At 41.7% G+C, this 20,891-nt stretch overlaps 1 protein-coding gene across 1 annotated transcript in view; it reads left to right on the forward strand.

Annotated features, from left to right (window-relative positions):
• Positions 1-20,891, forward strand: part of dock4b (dedicator of cytokinesis 4b) — an 82,054-nt gene that overhangs the window by 50,550 nt on the left and 10,613 nt on the right. Inside the window, exons 29-38 of the mRNA XM_010787992.1 lie at positions 491-595; positions 869-1,010; positions 2,966-3,132; positions 5,284-5,370; positions 7,294-7,470; positions 10,342-10,425; positions 10,936-11,055; positions 11,326-11,447; positions 12,399-12,519; positions 14,710-14,791. Of these exons, the coding sequence (XP_010786294.1) occupies positions 491-595; positions 869-1,010; positions 2,966-3,132; positions 5,284-5,370; positions 7,294-7,470; positions 10,342-10,425; positions 10,936-11,055; positions 11,326-11,447; positions 12,399-12,519; positions 14,710-14,791 (1,207 nt within the window). The remainder of the gene's footprint in view (positions 1-490; positions 596-868; positions 1,011-2,965; positions 3,133-5,283; positions 5,371-7,293; positions 7,471-10,341; positions 10,426-10,935; positions 11,056-11,325; positions 11,448-12,398; positions 12,520-14,709; positions 14,792-20,891) is intronic.

Raw genomic sequence — 20,891 nt, forward strand, 5'->3', positions numbered from 1 at the left:
GATGTTTTGCCTTGTGAAGATGGAGTCTTAGGAAACATGCTTAGTTTTATTCCTATAATGCACCTGCTATTTAATCTGCTTTAGAATTAATATGCTACGTTGTTTTTTGTGGTTAAGGTCTGTTTCTGTTTTTTTTTTTTTTATATTGTTGACCCTGGTAGTCTCTTTCACTCCCTTTATTGTACATGTGAGGGTCTATGTATGTGTGCTTGGCTTGCTGTGTTTGACAATGTCACAAATAAATCATATACTGGTAAAAAGAGATAATCCCAATCCAAGGTTGTGTGAAATCACCTGGAGGATATGGAAGGTGAAGCAAAAATAACTTCACCTCAGTAATTATTTCTGAACACATGGGGCACTTTTTGTTTCTTTAAATATCATGTACAAATAAAAGTATTTACATGTGTGCTAAGAAAAGAAAAATGACTGCTTTCATCAATATAACAAATCCTCACTGTTGGTTATATTGTCCTTTTCTTCTTTTCAGATGATGGAAGCCTCTCTCTATGATAAGATCATGGACCAGCAGAGATTAGAGCCTGAATTCTTCAGAGTGGGTTTCTACGGAAAGAAGTTTCCTTTCTTCTTACGGGTAAAGACATCTCTATATTCCCTCTTTGTCAAGGGCAATTTAAATAGACTGATACTCTCCAAAGTAAAAAAATATAGACCTGCAAGAAGAATGAACTTTCTCTTACATAAGACTCTTCCAGTGTGAGGTGACATTCAGCTACTCTTATTCAATGCTATTTAATGATGTAACAGGCCGCCGTGGATTTTGCATTCAGGAGATGTAGTTACAACATGCGTCCACTAGATGTCAGTCTAACCCCACGCTGTCCTCCGTTCTCTCCCCCCTCTGCAGAATAAGGAGTTTGTGTGCCGCGGCCATGACTATGAGAGGCTGGAGGCTTTTCAGCAGCGGATGCTCAACGAGTTCCCGCACGCCATCGCCATGCAGCACGTCAACCAGCCGGACCAGACCATATACCAGGCCGACGCTCAGTGTATCCTTGCTATAAAAACAAGCACATAAAGAATTGGTTCATAATAAAAACAGCAGAAGATATATAGACACTATCAAACAATCAGCTTTGTGTTTACATCCACATAATTACCTGTAATGAGGCACTTGCTTGCTTTCACGCACCATGCCTCCTTCTAGCTATTTGGTGTATTTATCAAAGGCTCTTTCACAGGAACACACATACTGTTCTGCTTATTACAACTAACATACCGAATCTCAATGGAAAAATAAGCACTATGGTCTCCCCCCTTCCTGTAGTGTGGGTTTCTGTGCATGTCAATGGTCTGCAAAGGCTATAATCCCTGTGGTCTGTCTCTCAGGCTAAATACTGGCAGACAACCTTCTGATTTGTGGCAGTCTTTGGAAAGTTAAGATACTACTAAGGGATTTTCATCTTCATTTACAGTTCATAGTCTCCTTAAATAATGCTCACATAAATCAAATGTATGCTCTTTTAATGAAGAGGCTTATAAATATGACTTTTAGTAGGATTGTGGCATTTATAAAGCATTGATTTTCATACATAACCCTTGTGATAAAAATAACTACTATTATGAAAGGCACAATAGCAAGTTAATTATACATGTCTTTTAAATTCACATCAACCATTTCTTGTAACTTTATAGGTTTCATTTTGGCAGTGTGGCTATGCTAATGTGAACATATAGGAACAATATGAGTATATGTGCGCAGTGTTTGAAAAATAGGACTTCTGCTCACAAGTTTTTGTATTCCACTTCATTTTGTGTCTTACAACCAAATCTTACATAAATCAAGTCAGCACGGCGTTGACATGTACAATATGGGAGCCTTTTTAATTATTCAAGCTAACGTATGGGACAACTGTTGGCCTATATAGAGCGGTAGGGAGGCATAATGTCAAAATGACTCTAGAGAGCAGCTCTAAAGAAAAGGAAAGCAGATGGATGACATGTTAAATATGCTCTGTATGTGGCTGTTGTTATGTATGCATGTGTTGTGTTTGCTTGTATGTGCTCCCCTTACTGAGAGGGACAGGGCACTTCTGAATGAATTAGCACACCGCTGCGTTATTTGCACATAACGCTAATTAATAGAGTCTCTCTCAGATTGCTCCGCCATCTGTATATCCTTGTTGCAAACACTCATGCATATGAATGTATGTACAATAGCTGTCCAAATTAACTTCTCTCGGGTCGAGACGCTGGGGGTGAGCCAGACAAAAAACACTTCATATCCTTCTACACACAAGACACACACTGAATATTTACTTTTACTTAAGGGGAGATAAAACACATACAACTGTGGTGTTGTAATGAAGAAATGCATGACCAACTGGCAAGATATATCTGAAGGATAATTAATGTATTATAACATCTCAGCTTACAACTTATCTTAAAGAGGACATATTGTGCTCAGGTTCATATTTTTATTTTTATTCACCTCTACTGTGACGTGTCTCCATGCTTTAATGTTCAAAAAGCTCTTTATTGTTCTCATACTGCCTGTGCTTCAGCACCTCTTTTCACCCTCTGTCTGAAACCAGAGCCCAGTCTGCTCTGTTTGCTTAGCTGGCAGGCTCTGTTGTGATTGGTCAACTGCTTAGAAATGTCCCGCCCCTGGAGAAAGTGGTCTCAAAACTGTTTTTAGATAAATAGCAAGCGCTGACAGCCCTAGTTTTTTTTTCATGTGTTCTAATTATGTATATCCTTGACAGGGTATTGTGACTCTTTGTAAAGACAAGTGTCTCTAAAAAGAAAAACTCTCGGAGAAATGAACTTATCTTAAAGAAGCATACTTCCCCATAAAACTCACGTCTGTGTTCGTCCTCTGTGTGAGAGCGTCTGCCATTTCCCATGTTCTTTTCAGGTCACTGAAGACTTCTTGTTAGTTTAGATCCACAGTGCTTTCCCATGTCACTCTCTCCTGCTTTTCCTTAACTTCCGGTGCTGGCAGACCTGCAGATCTACGCCGTAACCCCCATCCCCGAGACTCAGGACGTGCTGCAGAGAGACGGAGTGCCTGACAACATCAAAAGCTTCTACAAGTTCAATCACATCTGGAGGTTCAGATATGACCGGCCTTTTCACAAGGGCACCAAAGACAAGGAGAATGAGTTCAAGGTACGGGGGGGGGGACATTGATGAGGAAGATAGGTAGCTGCTGTCACATGAAGCACAAAGAATGCACCACACACACTGTAATGCAACATTTATCTGCATTTTCTTTACTTCTATCCCTTTTTCACAAAGGAGCTTTTAGATAATGCACTTTAACAGCTGTTGGAATAGCTGCAAAAAATGTGATATGGGATACAGAAAGAATATATTTCTTACTTTGAAATGATACATTCTTGATCATTAGCATTTTTCCACCGCAGCCCCATGTGAAAAAGCTTCATTTTCTTCCTTCTCCACCGTGCTCATCGATCATAGGCTTGTGTAGGTAATGATGGTTTGAACCTTTGCCCAGGTATTAGTATGTGTGGAGCGCATGTTTTATTCATCGTGACTCCGGTATCAGTAATTATGCTCGGGTACTAGTCAGAGCCGCACAAATTAAGTCTATACAGCCCACTTCTGTCTCGCACATGCAAACCCACGCAGCTGCACACACTTTAAACATCATAAAGACCCTGTCACAGTTTAAGGCTCATACATATTTAATATTAACACACACATACACACACACACACACGCTCATTTCATCTCAGTTCCATCAAAGCTATTTGGCCAAATGTAATCACGATATCACATTTCCATCAGGGCTGCTTATCTCTGGCTCTCAGGTGGGAATAATATGTATGATCAACTTTTGCAGCAGCCAGGAAATGAAGTCGTCACAAAACTTATTTCTTTACAAAATTCAACACAAAAGTTACCAACTGCAGAAAAAACTTGTTTGCACAAAGGTCAAGACTTTATATTCAACAGCTTTTCCTTTGAACTTCCTGCGCTCAAACTTATACTTTTTTTTATATCCGAGAGGTTTTCAGGTGGGTTTTTTGGTCTTAAAAAGCAGAAAAAATCAATAAAGGTCAGCCGGGTTGTGTAGTGAGTCGGAAGACCCTCCTTCAACCTGAGGACACGGGATCGATAAGGCTGTCAGCGCTCATCTGCTCTGCTGGACAGTCCTTGAGCAAGACACCAGGCTCTGAACTAAGCTTAAATAAGTTAGCTTAGCGCTTATTAGCAAACGTCAGCATGCTAAACTAACATTTGAACGTATACTTCTGAACTTCAGCACGGTCAGCATGTTAGCGTGCTGGTGTTAGCATTTAGCTCAAAGCACTGCTGTGCCTGAATACATACTCATTGAGAATCAAACCATTTAGTTTGACCTTGTCTTTTGACCTTGATAACTTGATTTTTTTTTTAATCAAGGCTAAAAAACGTTCTTTTTACCAATGCTCTTCCAGAGGTCTCCTATTTTTTTTCATACTTTTGTACCGCTTGCTTTTGGGAGTTTATCTCTTTCATCTGTTTTTTTAATTAAAAAGCCATTGCATTTCTAGCATTGAATAATTCTGCATTGAAATGTAATGTGTGGAAATGTTTTGCCTCTGAACTTAATTATTGAAGTTTTCAAAAACTCATTTTCACATGTTCCCAAATGTTCCCAAATTCTTAATCAAAACTTTAAAGACGTGTCTCAAGAAGGCCAAGGCTTTCCCCACTAGTTTACAACTGTCTGCCTCTCCTTTGTATTCCCGCCCCCCCCTAACCTGTCTGCCTCTTTTTCCCCTACCCCCCCCGTAACCGACTTGTAAAGCGACCTTGGGTTTCGTGAAAGGCGCTATATAAATATTATGTATTATTATTATTATTAAAGGCTAACTTGTTTTGTTTTTTTAATTGTTTGGGTAAGTTCATCTTAATTTTTTTAATTAAATAGCTAACTATAATTCCAATTATATAACTACAAAGCAGACAAAGTAGAAGTACCATAGCGTGACTCTCGCATGCTAACAGTCTGCAGTGAATGCTAGAGTTACTGTAGTTTACGTGCTGTCAGTATAACCTTGTGGGATTCTGGCACATTGACAAGCGTGCTGGCTGACAGGGTAAGTGGTTGGACATGAACGATGAGAGGATATATAAGATATGACACCTGACCTACCCCTTCAAGTGGTTGTTTGGCAGTAGTCGTACACATGCATGTTTTCCTCAAACTATGCATCTGTAAGTAAATCGTGCCAGAGAAGGAGTGGTAGTAGCTTTTTTTTAAAAGTGTGTTTCAGCTAACACTCACAGGTTCATTGTGTGTTTGTGCAGAGCCTGTGGGTGGAGAGGACGACCCTGACTCTGGTGCAGAGTCTTCCTGGCATCTCCCGCTGGTTTGAAGTGGAGAAGAGAGAGCTGGTGAGTGTGTCCACCTCTGATGGAATAACCATAAAGACATTACTGCAACACACATCTCACACAAGGGCTAATACTCTCTTTCAGGCAGCAATTCAAAGGACCACCAGGCAATAGGTGCAAATATTGATTCAAGTCTTTTCATTGAACAACAATAATGGCCTGAATCATGACTCTGGGGCTATTGGACACATTAAATGTCTTCCATTGGATATATGTGTTGTTGTGCTTAAACTGTAATCGTATTGCTTTGATTGACAACATCCAATTTTTTAAATAGATTTTTATATTGGGACATTTTTACCAATACTTATCCTGTGTTTTTAGACTTGATCATATTTGAGTCCATTGCAACACAAATCCCTTCTAAAGCTTTCCATCCTCTCATTCAGATCTGAAGTGTGGGTGGATTTTAAATGCGGTTTTGTCCGGCGAATGCAAAACATAACGCAGTGTCTCTGAGCATGTTCTTTAGCCCATCGCTGCCGAGCGTTGTGTGAAATTGTGGATTGTGAAATACGTATTATTCTATGATGTGTAGCACAATAGCTTATAAAATACAGGACTGGTAAAAGCTCTATTTAACAAAAGGAATAGGCTTTGTGTGAGGCAGAGGACTGTTCTGATGCTCGATAGAAATGATATGTTATGTATTCATAAGTAAAGGGAAAAGGGACCATGTGCTAATTATTTGCCTGTTATCATTTATGCATTGTGTGCGCTATACAAAAAGCTGCTGCAACAAATTGTGTGTATGTGAAAGGTGGTACAGGTAGTTCTTTTCAGTTTAGCATTTTTTTTACTGCTTGGAACATGACTGTTTTGGTTAATCTTATTTCACTCGTCAGCATTGCTTCCCAATGTCTCTTTCCATGGAAAAACTTTCTCTCTCTGAAGGTGGAGGAGACCAAAAATAGAGCAAAAAAAAAAGGAAAATATTGGATTGAATTCATCATGTAGCAAAAAAACTACTCTAAATTAATGTGAATGTTTCCCCATATCGCCCTGAAGGTGTCTATAAGTCAACTATTTGCAAAAAAAATCACCACTTCAAATGTGAAAGATGATTATATGTCAGTTTTTTGTCTAAAGTTGGTTTTCTGAAGCCCCCAAGTGGCCAAAATGTGTTAATGGACATTAACAATTAATGAATTACGTGTCCACGAAAAAAAAATGATTAGACTATCAGTCGGATCTTGAGATGTACGTGTTCTAATGGTACGGCTTTAGAAATTATAATTTTATTAGCAAAAGCGTACCATTTTTGAAAGTTTAAGTCATTAGAAAACTCGGTACCACTTTACAATAAGACTACCCTTATAAAGCGTTTACGAATAGTTTGTAATTCATTTATTAATTAGGTTGTGAACACTTTATAAATCATTAATAAGCTTTTATAAGATTTGAGATAAACAGGGCAACTGTGACCGGTTGCTTGCCAAATAGTGAGCCCACATTTATCTGTTCTGCTAAGCCTGATTAGAAATGTTAGTAACTCATTAATAAATGGGAATGTGTTTTACACTTTACAATACGGCTCCCTTTTGGCAGTTATAAATGTTAGTAACTCGTAAATAAATGGTCATAAAAAGATGCCAAGAAACATCAAGATGGATGGGGAGGAATCAAGTCAGTGAATAACATATACCAAGGATGCTGGCTGATGAAGAAGACGAAGTAAGCTAGGTAGCCAACATAAAGCTTAGCCATCTTGCCAAATAGTGAGCCTGTGTTGATGTAAGAAAACAATGTTAGAACTGGTTTATAAACGGTTAATGATTCATAAAGTGTGTACAACCTAATTATAAACCCTTTGTGAATCCTTTATGAGGGTAGTCTTATTGTAAGGTGGTACCGAAAACTCTCTCCAGAGCTACAGAAGATGTGGCCCTTTAACAAATGTCTCCTCAACCTGCCTCTCCTCAGGTGGAGGTCAGCCCGCTGGAGAACGCCATCGAGGTGATCGAGAACAAGAACTTACAGCTCCGCACACTGATCACCCAGTGTCAGAGCCGGCAGATGCAGAACATCAACCCCCTCACGATGTGCCTCAACGGAGTCATCGACGCCGCCGTCAACGGGGGGCTGGCCCGCTACCAGGAGGTACGTTGGGATGGATGGATGGAGGATAAGGTTGGGGGGTTTTAGAGAAGGTGGCAGGAGTGAGTAGCGATGACGTATGGATCGCCTGATGATGCATGAAGGTGGGATTTAACGGCGCCTCGCACGGACAGGGAGCGTTTTGCACGGGTAGGAGCGGAGGAACAGACGATGGATGGACGCATGAATGGCTGGGTGAAGGCTTTGAATGTTATGGATGGAAGGAATGGATAGATGAGAGGAAAACAGGCGGGGGGGAAATAAGATGGATGGGTGATATGGTGACAGAGGGGTAGATGGAAGGATGGATGTGGGGGAGAGAGAGGGGTCATGTCAGAGGATTGCGGATAAAGGAGTGGGAGGAAGGGAGATGGATGAGCAATAATGGCTGAATGAATGAGAGGGGAGTGTTTATTCAGCTGCTGTATTATACACTGAAGTGGTAACAGGCAGACACACAGATTGCTAGAGAAAAACTGGAATACAGTCAATCCCTCTGACAAACATTTGCATCTACTCCTTCGCCAGAAGCTACTCGACAGTAGGCAATTGCACGAAAACGGCACAAACCTAGGAGAAAGCTCAATTGAAGAAAAAAAATCGGCTTTCACCCGCAATAAACTGAGTGGACTCAGCGACCAGGCTTGTGTCGCATAGCAACCTCCCTTTTCCACTGTGTGTGTGTGTGTGTGTGTGTGTGTGTGTGTGTGTGTGTGTGTGTGTGTGTGTGTGTGTGTGTGTGTGTGTGTGTGTCTGACTGTATACTGTGTTTGTGCAGAGGAGCGTGCCTCTTTGTTGAAGCAGCCTATTAAGGTTCTGAGGATTCTTGATGGAGTCGCAAGGGTCGTGGAGTGCTTCTCACCTATGCCATTATTCTGTTAAAGAAATGGCAGGTATTTGGAATGATTTTCAGCTTAAGAGCAGCACTTTATTGTCAAACACTTTTCGAGAGCATCACGGGTGTATTTCCATTTGTATAACCTTGTCTTCCCATCAATATGCAGTCTGGTTTGACTGATTATAAAAAAATATAGTGTAAATGATGTGTTGAACCTTTTTAGCTGACTTAATTAGATTTTTTATTTTGATATACTTTATTAATCCCTGTGGGGAAATTGTTTCTCTGCATTTGGTCCATCCTAGTGTTAGGAGCAGTGGGCTGCCCGGTGCCTTGCTCAGGGACACCTCGGTAGCACTTGATCTTGCCGGGACTTGAACTGGTGACCTTCCAGTTGCTAAGCCAAGTCCCTATCGACTTCGCCACCACCTCCCTAAATTCTAACTCATGAATACAGTTTTACCATTCGTTTCGATATATAAGATTAATAAACCTTACACTGTATTAAAAAAGGCAAACATGGTGAAAATGTTTGACTATAATTACAAATATGAACCTGAAAATTAGCATTATAGGGCCCCTTTAATTCTTTATTTGTGCAAATTAAAGGCTTAGAGAGCTTTACATGTTAGCCACCAATTAGCAAACAGGTAATATTGTTTCCATTTGAATAAAACAAACGTTCTGCTTTCACACTCTTTGCATGCAGCACCCCAACAGAACATTTCAATGTAATGCTTATTGACAGCTGTGGAGTTTTGCTCGGCTGCAAATGAAGGAGGAATTGTCATTATTAATATTCAGATTTATTGCTTTAGTTTGAGTTGAAACCCTTGAGGGGGGATGCCGTCTGATTTATTCCCCGCTAAGCATTCCATCTCTAATTGGACTTTGGTGATGATTAACGGCGCTCCTCCATAGCGACGACTCACTCCCTGCAGCCCGACGGAACATTTCCATCATTGCTAGAAGATTATTGATTCTTTTTGCCGCCTTTTTCCGGAGGTCCTTGGATGAAATGTGCTGAAAGGCAGCGTCTTATAGAGTTACTACCTTGGCAAGGTATCAGAAGTACATGGCTTATAAAGAACATCATAGCGTCTATGCAATGCAATATTTCCATTCGTGTCGCTAAAGAGAGGATTGTGAAATCATGCATACTAATACATGCTATCTTGCAATCTGAGGATGTTTGTCTGGAATAATAATACTCCTTTTTTATTGATAGTCTGCAAGCCGAATGCATTCACTGACAGGGATCTACTTGTTTGAAGCGGCATCTTTTCTATTTAACTGTCATCTGGCTCTGTCTCTTTGGAGATAAACAGTCATGTCCTTGGGATAGGAACCATGCTGATGTTTTTTTTCTTTTTCCACGAACTCCCCCTTTACCTTTTCAGTCTCTTATTTTTGTGGCGGATCTGAAAGCAGATTGTGAGCCGGGGCCTTTCATCGGCTCGCCGTCCCCCTCCTCTTTGTGCATTCCGATGCAGATTGAAAGGGATTTGCTATAATCTGTAGACACATCACAAGTGTTGATGGCACTGTAAACAGCAGAGGGATTAATGCACGGACGCCACAAATATGGGTTATCATCATTTCAAAGCATCTTATCTGTTTCTCCTTGGCGTCCCTTTAAGGAAACGTCTGGGAAAGCAATTAGAGAAGGCCGTCAGTAACCTACAAAAAAGAAGGCTGCTGTTTCTGAAGATACGTGATGTAAGATTTATGGCTTTTAAATCAATCATTTGATCCTACAATTTGGCACCTTACTTTTTCTTTCTCTGGTCTTTTTCCTGGACTTGATATTTATGTAAAATCACAAAATCGGAGCATTACACCCCATTTGAGCTGGATGTGAGTTTACGTCGTTTGCTCAGTTCGTGAAACACTTTTTAAATGGGGTTTTTACCAAATGTGTGGACGGTAATTCAGTGTGTCAGCCCATTCAGGTAACACGGCAGTGAGAAAGCTTCTCCACCGCTCCAGCTCCCGGTGTGTGAATAACAGATGTTGTGCATTTTGTCTCCACGCAGGCCTTCTTCGTGAAGGACTACGTTATGAATCACCCCGAGGACGGAGACAAGATCGGCCGACTGAGAGAACTCATGTTTGAACAGGTCTGTGATGAAACATATGGGCATTTAAGTGGAGTGTGTGCTAATAAGTCGTTTGAAATGTCACGAAATGAATAAAAAAAAGTCCTCTGTTCAGCTCCATTGTTCAAAACGATTTTAAAACACTAATAATGGTGCCAGGATCTGGACTTTTACCACATATATTAGGTTTTTCTGTACTGTGATTAAGTTGTCCAGTTAGGTTAGTCCCTCTATCGGGTTGGTTAACCTATATTTTTTCCAGATATTTAAGGTGTATGACCAATTGAGACGTCATACAATATTGCATAAAACAAATCTCCGTCCTCAATGAAATGTGTAAAGTGGAAAGCCACTGACTATATACATTTACAGAGATGTTTTAACATCAAAACGTTCATCACAACGTTCACATCTGGATCAAAAAGAAGAAGAAGGAATTAGAGCCTTTTATTTCAAGTTGACCTCTTGTCTTGTTTTCTGATTCGGTTGTTTGTAACACCCGGGAGATGTTAACCAGCGTTTGTTTTGCAGGCACACATTCTGGAGTACGGCCTCGCTGTGCACGAGAAGTTTGTCCCCCAGGACATGAGACCCCTCCACAAGAAGCTAGTGGACCAGTTCCACCTGATGAAATCCAGCCTCGGCATACAGGTAGGGCAGGAGATCATTCGTAAATTAATCAGGGATTAAAACATGAAGTCAAACAGAAGATATTCAATCTCTTACGGAAGTGCACGCTGCGTGTGATAACAGAAACCCCACCGCTGTGTTTAGACTTCTGAGAAAAGGACCCACGGCGAAAAAGCCACCGTTCATTATACACACTTCCTGTATCTGTATTTGTGCATTTTTTATTTACATATCTCACGCCGGCTTGAATAAGCAACTAATCATGTGTACTACCTCTTTCTCCAATATTAGGAGTTTCCAGCGTATGTGCGTGCGAGCCCCGTGCACTTCACCAACGGGAGCCCGCGAACATGCAGGAACTCGGTGCCCAACATCATCAGCCCCGACGGAGGCAGAGGGGTCGCCAGGCGGAGGTGGTGATCTTTTTATTCTTCATGTTTGTCTTGCTTTCCTTGAAATGTAACAAAAATCACCCGAAAAACCTCTTCCCTTCTTTCTTGATCTCACTACCTTTCTTTGCTTGTAACTTTTTTTCGTGTACCCATTTCACCTCCTTCTTCCGTTCTCCATCTGGGAAAAACAATGCGTTGGGAAGGGGGGTGGGGGTGGGGGGTGTCTGGCTGGCACCCAAAGGGATATTTCTTTGGCAGCAAAAAAAACACGCGCAAAAACACGCACATTCAGACACTGTGCATACGAGCAGTGTCTGAATGTGAGTGTCTTTCTGATGTGTTCACTGACCCTGCCACTCTGTCTACCTGCGACATTCTGCCTCCACAGTCTGTCCCGGGAGGGGGTGACTATTAGCTCGACAATGGAATTATGATCAGTGGGGTGGAACGGCCATGCTGCGACCGACACACACCAAGTCATCACACACACACACACACACACACACCACACACACACACACACATACACATCACATACTAACACACACACACACACACACACATACACATACACATACACATACACACACACACACACACAGAGACACACACCTCAGTCTCTTGGTGACATTTCACGATTTTTTACTTTTTGATTTGAGCTTTGATTTCTTTTCCGGCGACACACAAAAACAAAGGCGCTATTTTTAACACAAATCATTTTTCGGTGACGACTGTGTTTGTTCTCTAACCTTTCTTTCACACCTTTGCGCAGACAAGCGTTTGATGCAATGCTGTGATTGCTGCATCGATTATCTTCTCATAATCTGACATTTTCTGTCCCCTTCTGTCTTTCTCCCCTCCCTGCCTTCCTGAATTTTTGGTTTGGTGAGTCAAACCTCTGAAACCCAATGAAGCAAAGTCCCATAAACCTCCGTCTCCGCTGACCGTAATCCCTCTCTGTCTCTTGCTCAGTTTCCCCAGCTACCCTGCCGTGAACCGCTACTCTTCGTCCTCTCTGTCGTCTCAGGCCTCCAATGAAGTCAGTAACATCACAGGGCAGTCGGAGAGCTCGGATGAAGTCTTCAACATGCAGGTAATCTCCCTCTCATGCGACCTCTCATTCCTTCCCACACAAAGGATCTTAAAGAAAAACATTTGCCCTCACGCTCCCTGCCAGATTTCACGCGCTGTGTGTCGACATATTTTTCAAACCACCCTCATTTCTTTATTCTCCTCTGACCCTTTCTCTCTTTTGTCCTCTCTGCTTGTTCAGTAAGCTTTGTCCGGCCAAGCAAATTGTCCTGATTATATCAAATAAGGACGCAGTGCTTTGTGCGCTCCGTCCAGGCAGCTTGCTGGAGTTGGGCAGTAATCTAAACTAGATTTGGCCAAATCAGAAAGCTGTCGACAACTGCTGGCAAGCTGTGTGGCGCACCTGGCAGGCCTAGAATAACAGGAGGCAGGGACCAACTCAAGAGGGCTGTTGTCAGGGATCGGACTGAAGCTATTACAATATTATTTTTGAACATCATAGCTTTTATCATATAAATCAAGTACGCCAACAAAGATTCTACAGACGGGTTTCTTTTTAAGTCACAGGCCTTTACTGTTACTCCAACCCTGTGGAAACATTTGTATTCCTTACGTTTTTATAAAAAAATGTGTCAATGCTTCTAGTCTCATCTGTATGTAAGAAGTTAACATAGTCAACATGACCAATCGACCCTTGGTTTGACGATTTGACCTGGAGTTCAGCATCATACTTTTATTTGTGTATTTTACCCCAAATTAGGGCCATTATTTACAAGATAAATATCATGCTGTATTTAAGCAATTTACACCCTTAACTCATTAGGAAAATGTAAACTGAGGTAATAAATCAAGTCAGAAGTAGGGACATTTTTCTCATAGACTTATGTTCTTATTTGGAAAAGTTGAATAAGGTTAGGGAATGCCAGGCAAGCTTAGTTTATTTATATAGGATATTTCAACAGGGGGCATTTGAAAGTGCTTTACAGAAAACATTTAAAGCAATATATACTGCAACAGAAACACTTCATTAAATGACTTTCAATTGAGCCAAACAAATAATAGAAAGAAGCAAGGAAGAAGAAGAAGAATCAGGTTTAGTGCACTTCTGCATTGGCTTCTCTTTTTTAGGTTGCTTCCTGTTCTCATGTCTGTACAGGAAATATAAAGCAATAACCAAGATTCGTTTAGACTAGTTTTGTCGTCCGCACATAACCCCCCCGTAAAAACCAACTCATATTGATTTGAACCTTTTTTTATACAGCTGAAACGTGCTAATTATGGAGATAAGATAGGGCTTCGGGATACATACAAAATGTAACCATTAGTAATGTGGATTCAATGACGAAGCAGGTAACGGCAAGATATGATATTGATAGAACATTCTGGTAAGTTTTAAAAAAGGTTATAATTGTTCACCTTATGGAGCCTTATAGAGCCTTATGGAGCCTTATGGAGCCTTATAGAGCCTTATGGAGCCTTATGGAGCCTTATAGAGCCTTATAGAGCCTTATGGAGCCTTATGGAGCCTTATGGAGCCTTATGGAACCTTATGGAGCCTTATGGAGCCTTATAGAGCCTTATAGAGCCTTATGGAGCCTTATAGACCTTATGGAGCCTTATGGAGCCTTATGGAGCCTTATATAACCTTATGGAGCCTTATGGAGCCTTATGGAGCCTTATGGAGCCTTATTGAACCTTATGGAGCCTTATAGAGCCTTATAGAGCCTTATGGAGCCTTATGGAGCCTTATGGAGCCTTATAGAGCCTTATGGAACCTTATGGAGCCTTATGGAGCCTTATAGAACCTTATGGAACCTTATGGAGCCTTATATAACCTTATGGAGCCTTATGGAGCCTTATATAACCTTATGGAGCCTTATAGAGCCTTATGGAGCCTTGTGGAGCCTTATAGACCAAGAAAAAACAACACTTAAGATATTAAGAGGCATGTGGTGCAGTGGGTTGTGCGTTGGTGTTTGGATCAGGGGAGCACAGGTTCAAACCCCACTGCAGTCAGCATGTCGTTGTGTCCCTGGGTAAGACACTTCACCCCAAATTGCTCCTGTGGGGATTGCCCACAGTATTGAGTATTGTAATGTAATATAATATTACGTTATCTAAAATCTATCTTTATCTAGTATTTAGCATCCCGATATTGACACATTGACTAGCTAAAGATAAACAATGATTCACAATTTTCTAGTTCATGTCAGTGATATTTATTTTCTTGTTTTTGTCTTCCCACCTACAGCCCAGTCCGTCTACCTCGAGCCTCAGCTCCAACCACTCTGCCTCGCCGAATGTCACCAGCTCGGCCCCCTCCAGTGCCAGAGGTGAGACAGAGACTCTCCAGCAAGCACTCATTACACAATGTCTTACACTGTAGGCTGTTAGCCCGGAGGAGGAAGACCGAGGTTCAGCTGGACTCACTCTGAACACGGGGACTGAACCTTTAACCTTTCACTGACACGATGTTTCTTAAAAATCACCGGGATAAAGTCACTAAGGTTAGACGACATCTCCTGAAACACAAGCAGGAGAGGGACGGAGGGCGGAAGAAGAGAGCAAAGGGGAGAATGGAAAATTACAGGCTGAGAAATAGGGTGAATACAAAATGAGAAATGGGCTTAGACGTGGAGTCAAATGCTGAGATGATTGCAGCTCTGAGGTATTCCTCTTGGACCTCAGCAAATAAACAGTCAAGCTGTGTCCATCCTCTACCGTGTGGATTGTGAAAGCCTCCTGTTATCTCGACGTGTTCAAACGCGTTTCCGCCTGATCCACATCATAGAAAGTAGGGCGATATGCTGACATTTATGGAAGTTTATACACTCCCCTTTGGCGAGGAGTTAGCAGCGGGTGGCGCCCTTATAAAACTGGCCTCTGTCTACCCATAAAGCCTGCAGAGAGTTATTGCTCGTGGGTTCTAATCTGAATGAGAACCAGCGATGGGTATCTCATACTCCTATGATAGCCTTTCCAAGTGCTATCGCGTTCGCTAATGGATCAAGATCTACACAGTGGCTAACAGCAGATGAGGGCGAGTGCTGTTAAAATGGTGTGGGGACGAGTGGTGTGTGTGTGTGTGTGTGTGTGTGTGTGTGTGTGTGGGTGTGGGGTGGGTGTGTGGGCTTTTGTGCTGGGATGTGATAACATATGTTTCTGTGTCAAGGTTTAGCATGTGTCTGTGTCTGATGTAATTGTCCATTCTTTGTGAGGAGAGGGAGTGCGCTTGGAGGGAGGGAGGTGTGTTGTGTGTGTGTGGTGTGTGTGTGGTGTGTGCTGTGTGTGTGGTTGTGTGTGTGTGTGTTGTGTGTGTGTGTGTGTGTGTGTGTGTGTGGGTTGTTGTGTGTGTGTGTGTGGTGTGTCGTGTGGTGTGTGTGTGTGTTGTGTGTGGGTGGTGTGAGAGAAGGCAAGGCAAATTTATCATGTCGTAGAGCTAGTGAGGCTGAAAGAATGGTGGAGAGTCTGGAGGGAGAAAAGAGATTGGCCTTCCTCCTGATTGCCAGTTGTTTCGTTGGGTAATAGGTCTAACACCCGTGCTTGTTATTTGGCCCCCTATGTTTGGAATACACTTGCTCTTGCTTTTGTGTTGTGCCGTGTGTAGTGTGTGCGTAGCGCTCTAACGTCTCACGCTGCATTCAGGGTTCCCCCAGAAAAATGTCAGAGAAACAACAAGCATTCCCAAGACGAAGAACACGTTCCGTCTCCAGAGAGCGACGGTCAGCGCCATCTTCCCAACCCCTGGAACCCTGCACAGGTCGGACACGATAAACAACACACATCCATTCTAGACAACNTTACAGCAGCCTGTGACGGCCAATAATAATTTAAATGTCTTCCTTACTGTAAGCAGTTATGAAATACCTGTTTGTGAAAGGTTATTTGTTTTCTTTATTGTTCAGATAGAAACCACTGCTTTCTGCTCACTGGTGAGTTAGCCTCTGAGTGTTAAGCACATCAGGCTGGCAGCTGTATGGGCATTGCTCTATGGTAGCTGTTATTTGCACATTGTTAATTATGAGCAATGCATCCTTACATTGTTTAACTGTGAGGTGTTATACAATTGTACTCTGGAGAGCTTTTAAAGGTAAAAAAATAAACGGCATGATGGGATGTGCTCATGTGCAGTACCAAATATGTAAAGCACTTTTTTGTTAATGTATGATTTGCTGCATATCAGGAATAAAACAAAAATCCTCTGTCGTACCATATTGAAGTATCATTATTTTTGCATCGTGTTGAATCGCATCGTATCGCCCCGAATCGCATAATGTTGAATCAAATCGTATCGAACTGTATCGCAACAGGGGTGAATCGTATCGTATCGCATCGCCTGGTGTTTCAAATGTATCGTTAATGTATCGTATCGTGGCAACGTATCGAGATGCGCATCGCATCGGCCTCAGTGATGGAGATGCACATCCCTAGTACAGAGGAAGCTGGAGCACAATCGGCCATTGTTGTTGTTGTCGGTGTCAGCTGTGAGGGGTTTCCGCGCGGTTTGGCTTTATGAAGCAGGCACGCGGTTACGTCATGACGCAAACGATGACGCAGCACCAGTCGGACTCTGGGCAGTGTGGAAAGAGCCGAAGCTAAACCTAAGAACCGGTTCTGAACCTGAAAAGCTCTAGCACGGAGCTTGAACCGGAGTTGCGTTGGTGTGAATGAGGTATGTGAGACCCATACTTGCCAAGACTCCCGATTCCATTGCCCTCTCCCGGTTTCCTCCCGGGGTTATATTTCTCACGCATTTCTCCCGACTTCTGACAACATCAGATTTACTCGGGACTGTTTCCACTCGGACTTCAATACAGCTACACCATTGTTTGGTTTCCATGGTAGTGCGTCTCTTTAGTAGCGCACGCAACTGAAAGTCTGAGAGGGTGAGGAAGATAGTCACAGAAAACCGAACAAGAATCGACAACTACTCTGCTCTCTGCTCACTCCTTTCCTGTAAAATACAAGTCCAGCCCACACATATGCTCCATCAAGGATGGTGCTACAGGCCGCAAGGCATTGCACTTACAACTACAATAAGTTGTGGTTTTGGAAATGCTCCCGATATCTGAGGTCCAAAGGTTGGCAAGTATGGTGAGACCTGTCAAAAAGTCGATAACTGTTTGAGGGAGAAGACATTTGTGGAATATCAGGTATCTGTGAGACTGATCTACTGACTCAGCTGGGATTAATCTTGAAGTAATTACCTTGATTGACAGAAAGCCATTAAACACAGTGTGCGTTATCAAAGCAGCATCTTCACACTGCAATGCCTCACAGTCCTATAAGATGGTGCTGCTGGTGAATGGATGGAGATGTAAGGAGCTGAGCTGATAAGTGCAACACAAGTGAGAATATATTTCTGATAAAGCAGATAAAAATAGGAATATTACACAACCACTTACTTAACAGTTCCCTTATCTCATTTGAACTCAACAACAATCGTTATCACGTCCTTACATCAGCTTTATTTGCTGCTTAGAATTTTATCACAGCTTGTTATCAGATTTTATACAGACGGATATCATTGTTGATGTTAAGACCTTCCCTCGCTGACACTGCAGACATGTGGCTTCCTCTGTTAGTGTTTCACGCCTCATGTATGACATTTTCAAGCTTCATTAATCATTCTCGGTATCAAAAACAATTAAATACACAGATTAGGAAGATAATAATAATGGCAGGAAGAAGCATGGTGCCTTCCTCTTTTCTCAAAGTGTCAAACATGTGTTTGCTTTCCTTCGACATTAGTATGAACACATCATCCATCATACACACGTGTAAGTGATTATTATTCAGGAGTTTATCCTCAAACTCCTGGATGTGAGTTATTGACTAGCTGTCAGCTTAGGGGAATTGATCCATTGATTAACTTCAGTGTTTCCCCTCTTAAAGTGCAATAGAGAAGAGTCATGCATCTTTAGGTGACATACTTGAGGTCAAGTTTGTTGAAAAATTATTTTCGCCTCTAACAGTAAATTTATTTGATATTGATTTAAAAAAATGAATAATTTAAGATATTAAGAAGTTAACATGAGGTTTCATTTATCATTTAGAATCAAAAACAAAATAATTCAGTGTATATACATATAAGGAATTTGCTTTGGTGTGCAGTTATGGTGCTTACATAAACACAGAAAGAGACATTCAAATGTAAAAAAAAAAAAATATGTAAATTATTATTTTTTTTTAAGAACTGAAAAAGCAAATGTTTACAAGAATCAAAATATACAGAAAGAATATGATTATTAATTCAGTAAAGAAATATGTACGTTATACCGGAATTAATAAGGTGAAGAGCTATGCAATTTTAAAAGTTGTAGTATTGTGTAAAAAATAGTTATATGCGGACACAAGTTTGGTGTTAGCCCAAAACAAAATCCAGGAAACACCACATGTGCAATATCTCACACACATAAAAAACTAAAACAAGGTTACTAAATCACTGTACTTTCACTGTGCTCCCTGTACATTCAGAACAGCTGTGCACAACGTCACTGGCAGCACCTTTACACCGGGTACATCCTTGTCTGAAAAGTCAATTCCTCCCAAAGGGCAATTACTCTACCGCTGAGCAACATAACAGCTCAGATAACACTTGAGCCGCTTGTCTGGCCCCGACACAAAATGTGCCAACTGGAGAGAATATTTCATCTTTAGCAAACAGGTCGGTGTCTCCTCTCCACTTTGTCCCCGTGAAAACGTCCGTGCCGGAGTTATGAAACACCATACATAATTTAAGGGCGACAATTTATTTCACTTAGTGTCAGGAGGGCAATTAAACTGAGTGTGCAGTGTTGTGAGATAACGTAAGTGTGTTTGTGTTTGTGTGCACCTTGCCATATTTGTATGAGTGTGTCATGCATCCTGGTGTGTGTGTGAAGCTGTCTCGCTGTGTGGTTCTCCTTTTAAACAGAGCTAGCAGTGTGCCAGAAGTCTCCTATTAGCAGCCAATTAGCCGGGGAGAGACAAATGCAATGCCCTTAAAATATAAAGAACCCTGGGCTGATGGGTACTAAAGAAGCAGTGAGACAGGTATTTTGTTCACATGTGGACTAATGGCTACCTCCATTTTGTTTACTCGTCTCTTTCAGGGGTCAGGGGGGCTTTTGGGGTAATTCAATAGACGAGAGAGGGATATGATAGCGGCGATTTTGATTTCATGTTATCCAAAAAAAGGGTTTCATAAGAATCTGGCTGTGCATGAGTCAGGTCACGTAGATAATTCAGCTCCCACCTCCACGAGCGTAGGCAGTGACAAAAGAGGCTGCGACAACTCCACTGTTTTGTTTTTGTGTTTTATTTTCCTCTGTTTTTGGAGTTTGTGAAGAGGCACACTGGGTGGGCTGAGGGCATCAAAGGTTGCATTTTTTTTTTTTTTTTACAGTCAGCTACTTCTACTGAAGAGAATAGCTATGAGGCTGGTTTGCCTAATTGTAGCCCAGGAGTAGCATGATGAGCCTCCTTGTGCGTGTGAGTTGGTGTATAAATGCTAAGGGCTTGATCAACATTAAGGGGGATGCAGATGAGGCCCAAAAATCACCCCTCAACATAATGGGACTCTCCTTTCAACCTTCACATTTACCAACACCACACACTGATGGTCGGTTTGTGTTTTTTGTTCATGTTCTAAGTTTTTTTGTTTTGATTTCCTTCCAGATGTAATCTTTGCCATATAATGCAAAGCTGTGTACTGCCTTACAAAGCCAAACCGCATTTCCCGTATACTTTTGGTCAAAGCTCAGACCAGTTTCTGATTTGTTACTGTCTGTTTTACCACATGAAAGTATTACGACATAAAATGTGAAATTTATCGAAAAGGGATGTAAACTTTGCAGAAGCTACAAGACCAAGCCTTAAAGTTAACCAAGAAGCCAAACCACAGTTACTACACTTATGTGAACACTTGACGCACCATCACACTAATTATACTCTAGCTACTCAATCAATCAATCAATCAATGTTTATTTATATAGCCCAATATCACAAATGTTACATTTGTCTCAGTGGACTTCACAGTTTGTACAGAATATCACAAGGCTAATTGGGTCGAAGGGGTTTACCAGAAAGAAAACCACAGATATATGCGGCCCTAGGCCCTCAGTATCCTACTAGGACGCCAGGACACAGTACCTACGCGCTTCAGACCTAGAACTCAGCAACCGACACCAGGACCTAGTATTCAGGACCTACCTATAGGAGTCACTAAGTGAAAGGATAATATGTGTACGTAAAGGTTGGTTAAACCTATGGTATACAACGTTTACATAATAAGAAGTTAAATGTGTGCCGTAGATAACTGCAGACAGGTTAAGGACCCTCTCTAGGGAGAGCAACGAGGGGACTCCAAAGAGGGTAAAAAGGGAAATTTGACACCCAAAAGAGACCTTCAAAAGGAACATGCTACACTCCCAGATTCCTGTCTCCCAAAGC

Source organism: Notothenia coriiceps, unplaced genomic scaffold (genome assembly GCF_000735185.1).
Source record: "Notothenia coriiceps isolate Sejong01 unplaced genomic scaffold, NC01 NC01_scaffold00031494, whole genome shotgun sequence".
NCBI lineage: Eukaryota > Metazoa > Chordata > Actinopteri > Perciformes > Nototheniidae > Notothenia > Notothenia coriiceps.